Source organism: Amphiura filiformis, chromosome 2 (assembly GCF_039555335.1).
Source record: "Amphiura filiformis chromosome 2, Afil_fr2py, whole genome shotgun sequence".
Classification (NCBI taxonomy): domain Eukaryota; kingdom Metazoa; phylum Echinodermata; class Ophiuroidea; order Amphilepidida; family Amphiuridae; genus Amphiura; species Amphiura filiformis.
This window is the reverse complement of record NC_092629.1, coordinates 17854848-17867086: the sequence shown is the minus strand read 5'-3', so window position 1 is coordinate 17867086 and position 12239 is coordinate 17854848. Positions and strand designations below refer to the sequence as shown.

Below are 12239 nucleotides of genomic sequence, written 5' to 3'. Positions count from 1 at the left end.
GATGCTCGGTACTTGTAAATATCTTTTTCGTTAATGTTGATATAAATCGTCGCTGTTTTGACATACTGTCGTATGACGAAAATGCAGTTTTGAGAAAATCGCATATAAAGTTTTTCCAATTTTTGAAGACCCACTGGAGAGCACCAAAGTAAAATATGTTTATTATTATCAAAGAATATAATCAATAATATATCTGTCTTTGTTCTCAACATAATACAAACTGTTTATTCATTCACTAATTAGTAGTAATTAATCTGTATGTATTAATAATGATACGACATTGTGATACGACAGTATGTCAAAATAATAGCCAACTACAGTTACACGGTGGCCTATGGCGACGTATCATTGATACGACTGTATGTCAAAATACAGAATTACGTTTTCGGGGGGGTTACATTTAAAAAATGTCGTATCACACTAATTAGTGCCATATCTCATTAACTAATTACATTTAGGTCTCAAAACTTTGAGAATATATTTCATTCACAGATTTTGGACGTTTATATAACTCATTTTGCCCAAAAATCGTCATACGCCAGTATGTCAAAACAGCGACGAAATGTTATATAAAAAATTCCATCTGGCTTTGAAACAATTCTCACACGCATTAATATTTTTGGAATATTTCCAAGAAATTGTAATGCAAAGTTTGAATCTTTTAAAACTTCAACATTAATATTGCATGGTATCAAAAATCACACGTAAAGCTGTAAGCACTTATTCATTGACATTCTTGGCTCAAATGTTCTTTGGAAAGTTAAAACATAACATATTTGCACAACTTAAAGAATTAAAGTTAGAAAGCTTCCAATTGCATAAATCAAAGTTTTCTCGGACAAACTGTTATTAATTGTCAGTGAAAAAATGAATAACATAACACCGTCGGATTATAAAATAGATAATGTGGACTAACACAACCTTTAGGAAGCGGTGAGCGAGTATGAAAAAAAGCGCCTGTTGTTCAAACTTGGAATGAACTGCATTGATGCGCGCATTATGTAATTGTTAATTTCTTCGCAACCATTCAACCGAATCAAACAAAAATATTGTCTGTGATGCACAATGAAATAGGCTATGCGCTTCATTTTAAATCATTTAATTTTGATGTCTAGTTCTCGACCTTAACGTCAATTTTATTCACTCGGTAATTTTTTCTGGGACACCCTGTATAGTGCTGATGATGACGCTGTGTCTGTATGTGAAGGGGCAAGTTCGCCCTGTGTTTTCCACCTTTAAAAGGGATAAAACTACATACAAGCATATTTTTTAAGTTAAGTGGTATCAGTATTTCTCATACTACCTAAAATTAAGGTTTTGCTCATTTTGGACCCCTAGCCTACATAGGCTATATTAGCTTATATTATACCCATCCAATAAATTTAGTATACTCTTGCTTTGGAAGAGAGTAAGTGCCCAATATACCCTTTACAAAACGTTTGCATTAAATTTATCATTGTTGTGCAATAATGACCTTTTTATCAGGGCGAACTTACCCCACCATAGGGGCGGACTTGCCAGTCAGTGTAAAAACTATAGCATTCTAACATGAGAATTGCCCTCTCTAGGCGAGATTGAAAAAAATAGGGCGGACACGCCCCCGTTTCCCCTACCCCCCCCCCCTCCCTTTGGCCTGCCAAAAAATCTTTGCACTTCCTAGGCTCCCTCCTATAATTCGCCACCCCGGGGTACACATATTGCACAACTCCTGAAACCGGGTTCAAGCACTTGATAAGGTGGCACTGAGCTCTTTAGAAATAGTGCCCTCTTCCTATCGGTGATACCGTAATACATCGTTCACAATAGATGGCGCAGCGCCAATTTACCAGGTTGTCAACAGACGTCATGCCTGTAAGTTGTCAAAGGCACATCACATTAATACGGCATGTTACGGGTGTAGGCCATCAAAATAATTTGGTCTTGCCAATGAAATCCCATTTTCAAAATGAACATTTTCAGATGACCAGTTCTACCTCGCGTGCCAATGTTTTTCACTTGCGTTTGCTTTGGGGGGTTTTGGCCTGTCCCGACAAAAATGATGCAGGCTTAACATTGCCGGTTGTCAACATTTGGCCAATGCCGGGATCAAGGCCAGTACATTTTGGCCCAATGTTGGCCCAACACTGGGAACACTTCGGGGGGACCACTTGTCTGGGTCGTATATTTAAAGGTATTATATTGACCTATGCCTAATACTAAACGAGGTATATTAAACTGGACATAGCATAATTATCCTACTATCGCTGTGGATGGATTAATACAGTCGACACACAAGTAGGCCTACACCTACTGATTTTTCCTAAATATTTCCCAAACTTGATAACAGGCTGCCCTGGGCTGATAACATATATTATAAACATCACGAAACAGACCATTGTTGTACTACAAATATGAAGTTCTTGATCATTCATGGGCTGTGCAATAATTATGAGCCGGGGTAATTCCCAAATGGCGTGCCAAAAATTGCTTCCTCCCTCCTGGCATGCCAAAATTGTTTGCCCCTTCCCCCCCCCCTCCCTTCGGATGGCCAAAAATTGAAAGAAAAAAAATCTTTGCACCCCTTCTTTGCACATTGCCAGTTTTTTTGCAAACTTGGCTACATTCTTAAAAGATGCGAGCGTCGCGAGCATGACATTTTGCATAATGAACATTTCTGTAGTGTTTTTATATAAAGTGTTATGACGCTATTTGTTTTCCATAGGTAATTTAAATATATCGCTCCGCGGCTTCGTGTCATCAATTACCCTGGCCTATTAGTCTGGGTAGTTGTCAGCCAGCCGCTGCGGAGAAAGGACGAGAGAATATTTACTCATCTATAATATGTTGTGATCACTTTGTTGATGAGAAATTAAAGTTTATTTGTAAAGTTATATTTTGCTCTCCGTATGTTTCTGTTTGAGTCTTTCCCCGTCTCACTGGAAGATCCATTGGCCATGTGTCTGGTTTAATTTATATTATCTAAATAACTGGCAAGTGGATTTCCATATCAGTTCTGAGTCATATTAAAAGCCTTTGACAAAAATTTCCCCCTCCCCCTTGTCCTAACAAAAATTGCTTGGCCCGCCCCCTCTCGGCCTGCAAAAACAATTCGGGAATTTTTATTTGAAAATAAACCATTCCGTTACCGAGCGGTGAGGGTTCTCGTGTTTTGTTATAAAAATCCAAGATGGCCGCGCCGCCAACAGTATTTGAAAAACGTAATAAATTGTATATTTGAATTTCTGATGTTATAATTTTATATTACTTTGAAATAATATGTAAACTAACAGTAAAAAAACATCACTGTTCTTGCCAGATAATCTCCGGAAGTTTTATACCATTCCTTATATTATTTTACAGGCTGCAAAACTTCAATAGATAATATAAACAATAGTGCAGAAAGTGGACACTGGACAGCCTTGATTGGACAAAATATTATACGATACCATTTTGCACAATGCAACTTTCGCTTCATTTCTTTTCATTCCCTTTCCTCATACCTCTTTCATTTTTCCATTCCTTGTCTTTCATTGTAAATTTAGAATTTCTTGACTCTTCCTTCTTTCACTTCCTCATAATTATGTATTTTCTTTCTCACTTTCGGTTTTCTTTATTCTGTGTTCTTTCCTTCTTTTTTCGAAATATATTATATACTTATCTTTCTTAATTGCTTGTTTCTTGTTCCTGCTATTTCTTTTCCTTCTCTCTTTTTCTATCTTGGGTTTGTATCTTTATTTGCTGGGTTTTCCTGTTCTTTTCTCCTGAACTTGTTTTCGTTGCTTCTATACTTTGCTACCCTTTTACTTTTTTCTTTAATTCAAAATTCTTGTTTTTTTCTGATGAAAGTGGTGAAGACTATTTTGAGAAATAAACGAGGTTAGGGAATAACGAAGAAAGCGGCGTTTTCCTGGTTTGCTTAGCTCTTCGGTCGTGTAAGGTTTAAACACTTGTTTTTCTTTGGTCCAAACATTTGCGTTTATATCTTCCGTTTTATTAAACATTTATCATGTTTATGAATCAGGGATTTCCTTGATTCTGTTTTTCCTTTCTTTGTATTCAAGATATTTATGTACATCTTGAAATTTTCTTAGATATTCAACAATATGTTTTCCTTTCTTTCATCATGCTTAGCTTGGACCCCAAGCAAGGACCCCCAAAACAACCGCCCCCCTGTACAAAGTCATATAACACACGGCATCATCATCCCTATATCCAAAATTGTCGTGATAGTAGGGCAAATCCACTACTTCTTCAACAGCCACGCATGGCGATTTTGTTCGAGATAGGCCGAGCGGCTCAGGCTAAGCACACGACCATGTACAATAAAAAATCTACGTTTCATCATAACGAATGCAGCGTTGCCATGATGACTTGTTTTTACGACCTGCGTAATCCTCTTTAACGTTTCCAACTCAAGAAAATTTGATTTTTTTTTTGTCAGTTTTCGTTTTCAAGGCACAGACTGGACTTTCAGGGCACAGACATTCACAAGATATTACCATATTCTTTCAACACATATATTCAACTGCAAGTGCAACAATATGTTTTAATATAGACCTAAAATAAAAGGATATTTTCTATATAAGATTGATAAAGGTTCTTGTTCAGATCCAATAAAATGATACTACTCACTCAGAAATATTTCAATTCCTATCAGGAATCTTGTTCACTCTGGTACTGGTGTTTCTAGGTGTTTTTAGAACCGGCAACACTTCTGTCTGGTTTTGATGACGTCACCAAACTTTCTTGTTGCCGAGAATTTATGACCTGGTCATAAATTTTGTCCAGTCTGTAAGCCCCCTCGTCCTTGTTCATGGTGTCTTTTCCTCTACTTCTAATCCAGATTGCTTCCTTTAGCCAGCGTGTTGTTTTGTCTGATTCTTGATCTATGACCTGAGCCTCATCCCACCCAATCACATGATTTTGATGTGCAACATGTTCTGCAATAGCCGATTTGTGGATTTCAGAAGCTGATGCTTTTCTTTGTGACCTGGTGAAGCTCTTTGCGCTCACTTTTTCACTTTCTGATTTATTGACGACCTCATGGAGTTGGTTAATTTCATTCTAACCACAACGTATTTCACGTCCAAAGGTGTAATTTATAAGCAAAAGAAAGGAATGGCAATGGGTAGTCCACTCAGCCCGATAGCAGTTGACCTCTTCATGGAATGGATTGAGGAGGAAGCGATCACTACAGCCCCGCTCAATTGCAAGCCGTCTCTTTGGAAGAGATATGTAGACGATGTTCTTGAGGTTATTAAGCGTGGCGAGGCAGAGAACTTGACCAACCATCTTAATCAAGTTGACCTGACAGGGAGTATTAAGTTTACTTACGAGGAAGAATCCAACAGTAGCCTACCCTTTCTAGACACGCTCATTATCAAGAAGCCTGATGGCACCACAAAGCTCTGTATTTATCGCAAGCCAACCCATACAGATCAATACTTGCAGTTTGATTCACACCACCCACTACATCAGAAGTTAGGTGTCGTAAGAACTTTGTTAGATAGAAAAGACACCATTGTAACCGAGACAGAAGATCAGCGCAAAGAGGAGTTGCACATAAAACAAGCCCTCGCCAGATGCGGTTACCCTGAGTGGTCGATCAACAAAGTTAAAGCGGACAAAGAGAACCCTAAACCTAAGGTTAAACCCCCCAAAGACAGTAGGGAGAGGAGTAAAGGCCTTGTGGTCATCCCTTATGTGGAGGGCCTCTCGGAGAGGGTTTCAAGAATTTTTAAGAAACACGGATTCTCCACTAGCATGAAACCCCACCGCACGATACGAAACATGTTAGTCCATCCAAAAGACAAGCGTGACCCATTGCAATCGGCGGAAGTCATTTATGAGATCCCGTGCCAGAATTGCCCCAAAACGTACATCGGGGAAACGGGTCGCTTGTTTGAGACTAGACTAACGGAACATAAATCAGAAAGTGAAAAAGTGAGCGCAAAGAGCTTCACCAGGTCACAAAGAAAAGCATCAGCTTCTGAAATCCACAAATCGGCTATTGCAGAACATGTTGCACATCAAAATCATGTGATTGGGTGGGATGAGGCTCAGGTCATAGATCAAGAATCAGACAAAACAACACGCTGGCTAAAGGAAGCAATCTGGATTAGAAGTAGAGGAAAAGACACCATGAACAAGGACGAGGGGGCTTACAGACTGGACAAAATTTATGACCAGGTCATAAATTCTCGGCAACAAGAAAGTTTGGTGACGTCATCAAAACCAGACAGAAGTGTTGCCGGTTCTAAAAACACCTAGAAACACCAGTACCAGAGTGAACAAGATTCCTGATAGGAATTGAAATATTTCTGAGTGAGTAGTATCATTTTATTGGATCTGAACAAGAACCTTTATCAATCTTATGAACTATGAACGATCCTGATGAATCTGTTTCAAGAGATATTTTCTATAATTTGAGATTATAATCACACATTAACATATCAAAGGAAAATGCACAACCATCACCATGCATCATACATATAGACTTTTATTCATTAGGCCTAGCTGGGAATAAATACCAGAAATGTTTTAACGTTGACGCTGCCCTATGCTTTTCTTTTTCCAATACCTATGAATACAATTATCTCAAGTGGCGGTCTTTTCAAATCATAAGCTCTTGTATGTTTGTTATGAATATAACAATTCAATTCAATTCAATTCCCTCAAATGAGGGAAATTTATTCAGTATATAAAGGCCTCCGGCCCTAAAATACATTGTAAATTACATAAACAATATTAACGTATACATCTACTGACGAAAGTATATATCTCTCTTCTTACATGCATTAAATAGATATTTACACAGATTTTTCAAGATCCTGCTATCAGAAGTCTGCATGAATTGGCAATACTTCAGTTCAGTTGGGTTTTCACGATAGTATCTAGGTATAAAACGTTGCCGCTCATTCGTAAAATAATCACACACTAGAACAAAATGCAGTTCATCTTCGACCAATCCAGACTCACATAATTTACAGAGACGTTCATCGCGTGGTATACCTTCATATCTTCCTAAACTACTTCCAAATTCAAACTACCCAGTCGGAGTTTAGTCAACAAAATCTTCATCATAACATTATCAATTATAAATAAATACTTTTCACATATGATATCAGTCTTAAAGATTGAATAATATTTTAACTTAGAATTAGTACGCATAGACTCATCAAAACGTTGTAGTTCTATGTCTGTACAACGTTGCTTAAAAAGTGAAATAAAAACATTTTTATTGGCGACACCTTGTGCAATCCAAACGTGACCAAATCCTCTAGAAAACAAAATGTTTTTGACAGCTAGTGCCCAACACTGCTGGCCACGTTCGGCTTTGTTGTACTGAAATTTATAACACTGAAATAATGTTCTATTATGACTTAATTCAAGAATATATAACCAATACTTGATAACTCTCATCAGAGTTTGAATAAACAAAGGATATCTGCCCAATTCACCTCGCACACCATCACTAGAAGTTGTTTTTGGTATGTTGAGTAGGTACCTGCAGAAACTTAAATGTACTCTTTCAATGAACATTGATTCATCTGTTCCCCATAATTCGCAGCCATAAAACATAATTGGGGCAATTTTAGTATCAAAAATTTTGCACATTACATCAGGAGGTAGGCGACCAAATTTACTGGCAATGCTTTTAACACTAAAAAGGGCTTTCTTAGCCTGTACACTTAAATACTCCTGTGATTTGATCCATGATCCAGACGAACTGAATGTAACTCCTAAGTACTTAAATGAATTAACAGTGTCTATTTGCTCGTCTAAATAATACCATTTTTCATATCTCTTTAATACACCACCACGACGAAAAACAATAATTTTTGTTTTCTCAGTATTGACTGTTAGACCCCATACTTTACAGTAGTTAGCAAGAATATTTATTTGTCGTTGCAGTCCAAATACTGTATCACTGATCAGTGCTAGATCATCAGCATAGAGTAAGTGGTTTATATATGCGTCGCCAAGTTGGATTTCCTGGATGTCAGAAGAATTCAGCTGCTGACTCAGGCTGTTGAGGAACAAATTAAAAAGAAATGGTGATAATACAGACCCTTGCTGAACACCTGATAAAAATGGAAAAGAATTTGTGACTCCATTATGAGTTTTAACATGTGCATTTAATTGCATATACATGGAACGCAACACTTCAAGGATGTTACCTGTAATTCCAGCATCTTTTAGTTTAGAAATGAGCAGTTGGTGATTCACAGAATCAAAAGCTTTACGAAAATCTACGAAAGCAATATATAATCGACCTTTTTTACGTGACAAGTATCTATTAATTACTGTATACATAATAAAAACATTATCTGTTGTGCGATAACCTTTTCTGAAACCAGCTTGTTCGTGGCAAAAGAAATTCACTGCGTCTGCCCAGAAGTTCAATCTATTCAGGAGAACTCCCGAGAAAACTTTACATAGAACTGAAATAAGTGATATTCCCCGATAATTACTGGGCTCATCACGTTTACCTTTTTTTTAAATGGGGACAATCAGCCCAGTGGCCCACTGCAAGGGAAAGCAACCAGAGCTTAATATTGCATTGAATAAACTTACAAGCATATCGAGCAAGACTTTTGGCGAATGTTTAAGAAATTCAGCAGGTATGCCATCAATACCAGTCGCTTTGCCCTGTTTCAAAGAGTTCACAGATTTAGCTACCTCATCCTCAGTTACTTCAGTGTTAAGAAACGTATCCCATTCGGTGTCACTTTTATTGGTCTCCTCGGAGTGGTTATCAGGAGGACACTCACTTTCGATGATTTCAATATCATCATCACTGGCATCATCTTTCTCTGGGTTAAAAAGATTTCTAAAATGATGCAGCCACTGATTGGTTGATATACGATCAGATACACTTTTAGGAGGTGACTTTATTTGTGCCCAGAAAGTTTTGATATCATTACTGTTGAGGGAATCAAGAAGAGCCTGTTGCTTCTCTTTCCTGAATAAATATTTCTTTTTCTTTAAAAGAATTTTATACTGCTGGTTAATGATCTTATATTCTGACAAAGCCTCTTCTGAGCGACTCAACCTAAACCTGTTTTAACAGGTTTCAGCGAAAACTTAAAAGTTTTCGCTGAACCGTATTTTTAAGCTGCAAACACTCGGCATCAAACCAGCTGTCTTGTTTCTTTGCAGAAGTTCTAACTTGCTTTTGTTGTCGGAACATACTTTTTCCAACAAAGTAGAACATGTCACCAAGAATTGAAACTGCCTGATCAATATGAAGTTCACGCAAAACCTTTCTAAACCTGTTATTCATGTTGATGAAGTCTGGATGTTTCCATCTCTTCATAAATGAATGCAGGCAATTGGTATTCCAAACAAAGCGCTTCAATAAGTTATTCATGGTGGTGCCTGCCTCATCATCATCTTCTTTATCTGAAATGTTAACATTCTCATTGTCCAAATGGTTCTCAAAATGCATGTTAAATACAATGGGCATATGATCTGACTCAATTCTGTTGTAAATGGCAACATCAGTAATAAGCGGGAAAATAGTTGGTTTGGTAAGTAAATAGTCGACGACACTTTTGCCTTGATGACTAATGAAAGTGAATAATCCGGAAGCTTGGCTATTAATTCTTCCATTCACAATTCTGAAGCCAGTTCCTTTGCAAAAATTTAACAAATCTTTACCAAAACTGTTGATTGTGCTGTCAGAATTTTTTTCTTACACATTTCTTCATCCTCTTCATATGTCTCTGGGAGCCAACCATCAGGGCATTCATCTCCTTCAATAAAGTCGTCCTCATTACCTGTTCTACCATTAACATCACCGACTATAATGAACTTGAATTCACTGAAACGAGACTGGTAATTAGAGTATTCAGATTCGAGAATGTCATAAATATCTTCATTAATAGTAAATGGGGAGTTATGAGGTGACCTGTAAACAATACACACAATTAAAGCAATACCATCATTTGATGATATTTTGACCCAGAGGATATTATCTGAGCTACTAGATAATTTTTCTACAGCAATATCCAAGTTAGCTCTGTAATAAAATGATATTCCACCTGAATTCCTAATTGCATTGTTTGCCTTCTTTCGAATAGTGCTAACCTGGTCGAAACCTGTAATATCAAATTCATTGATTATTGATGCCCATGTTTCAACAAAGCATAAAAAGTCAAACGTTTGCAGAAATGCTTCAAAATCATAATCGCCAATATTTGATGACATACCATTGATATTCCAAAAAATAAAATGTGATTTTTTGAAGCTCGTAGCATCACTATTATCTGTAACACCACTCTCGTTGCTATTACAACCATTACTTTGATCAGTTGTCTCATTGTCATTATTATTATCACTAATATTCTGACCTGTATCCCCTGTGTTGTTGTTATTATCACCCTCAGAAGCTTTGGCTTGTTCAGTGTCATTTTCCTTCTGTTTACTATCACTTTGATCATGACAATTAACCTTATCACAAGCTGAAAAAATGGATGGGTCGGTACTTTCTTCATTTTCACTATTGTATCCACTACTCTCATCGTTCACTTCTTTTTCACCACCTGCTTTCATCCCATTTACCTCACTGCCAGTTTCTACATCACATGTATCACACTCATCTTTCATCTTATATTCCCACAATTCATCTTTCATATAATTTTTAACACTTTTTTTCTTTTTAACTTCGCTGTAGTTTGACAATGAATCAAATAACAACATATCATCAAACTGAGAATTGTCAGTGCAAATTTGGCAACTATGATCATTGTTCATGTTCTTCGGGCTTTGGCCAGCATCCTATGCTGTTTCCATGGCTACGGGTCTCTTGGTACCTTCATCCCATCTGTAAACCTGACTATCAATAACTAATTTATCAAAGGCTAACTTTGCTTTTTTGTTTGCAGTTTTTGCTTCTTTTAAGAATGGTAGCAGGTTGCGGCGTATATCCCTTACCCTTGTAGTATAGTCTTCTTGTATTGAAATGACGCTACCCTTCAATTTGCTTGCCACTCCGAGCACCATGTTCCTATCCGGATAAAAACTGAATTTCACAATTATTGGTGCATTTTGTTTTTTTGTTTTTAGTCTATGTGCCCTTTCTATTGATATGTCCTTGCCATCTAAGCCCAGATTGTCCGTTATGATACCCCTTACTTTGTTTTCTGAAGTATCCCAACTCTCGTTTTTATCTCCTTCCACACCGTGGAAGATCAGGTTTTCTCTTCTGGATTGCCCCTCCAGCTGGTCAACCTTGCTACGAAGTTTCTCAACGTCTTCTCGCAATCTGTCGGCTTCCTCATAAGCAGCTGCCGCTTCATCTTTGGCGTCCTTTACATCTTTTTTCAATTTGTTAAGGTCACCCGTTAAGCCGTCAATTTTCTTATTGATTGTGGCTACCGATGCTTCGGTTGAACCTCTAAATTCACGCAACTCTTTCAGGATAGTATCTCCGATGTCTGTAGTATTTCGGCTACGCAATTCAGTAATAGGTCCTGGGTTAGATTCTACGTCCATTGCAACACACAAAAGAAAGAATGTGCATAAGCGTAATGCAAGCGTGACTCGGTCATGGTTGACTACTATGCCAAAATAGATGGACTTAGCTTTCCCGCGATACATAAAACAGCCTATTCTTGCACGCCACAACCCAATTCCAATTCCCATTGTATTGGTTGTCTGACTGCCACACACTGATAATAGAGATCAATAGCACGGAATAGGCCTGGAAGCGGCACTAGACATTAGCATGAAGCCGCATTCATATGTAAATAGCGTATTGTTATTTAAATTTGCGCCCAGACGTATTGAGGGCGACAGTCATGTTATCCAGACAGAGAATGTCTTGATGCGCCAGGCATGTCAAATTGCTGAGTGAATGTGTATAAATCCCTTTCTGTATAGGTAATAAGCTAGTACATTTCGTGTTCCAGTTTGTTATAACAAAAAAATAAGTATTATATTAAATATATTAAGTGTATACACTTTGAAATTGACGTGAATTTGAAGTGCAGAGCTCCAAATCTAGCTAAATCGTGTAGTGTGAAATTATGCTGTGTGACCCCTCTGCGTGGTAGAATTATATTCATAAAACATTGAATTTAACATATAATATGGGCAGCCAACCACGATTTATCAGCATTTAAAAGATATATTAATTAACAAAGATAAATAATCAACAGTACAAATGACAATTTAACTAGTAAACAAGTCTGAAATCTTAAAATGTTGCCACGTGATTTCCCGAACACATGATATGTCTACATGTGACCATTATT

At 37.4% G+C, this 12239-nt stretch overlaps 1 protein-coding gene across 1 annotated transcript; it reads left to right on the top strand.

Annotated features, from left to right (window-relative positions):
- The first annotated feature begins 5022 nt into the window (after positions 1 to 5022).
- On the top strand, positions 5023 to 7415 carry LOC140138714 (uncharacterized). The gene is made up of 2 exons (XM_072160469.1): positions 5023 to 6103; positions 7405 to 7415. Exons 1-2 carry the CDS (start codon positions 5023 to 5025, stop codon positions 7413 to 7415), a joined length of 1092 nt encoding a protein of 363 aa, XP_072016570.1.
- Positions 7416 to 12239: the final 4824 nt, after the last annotated feature.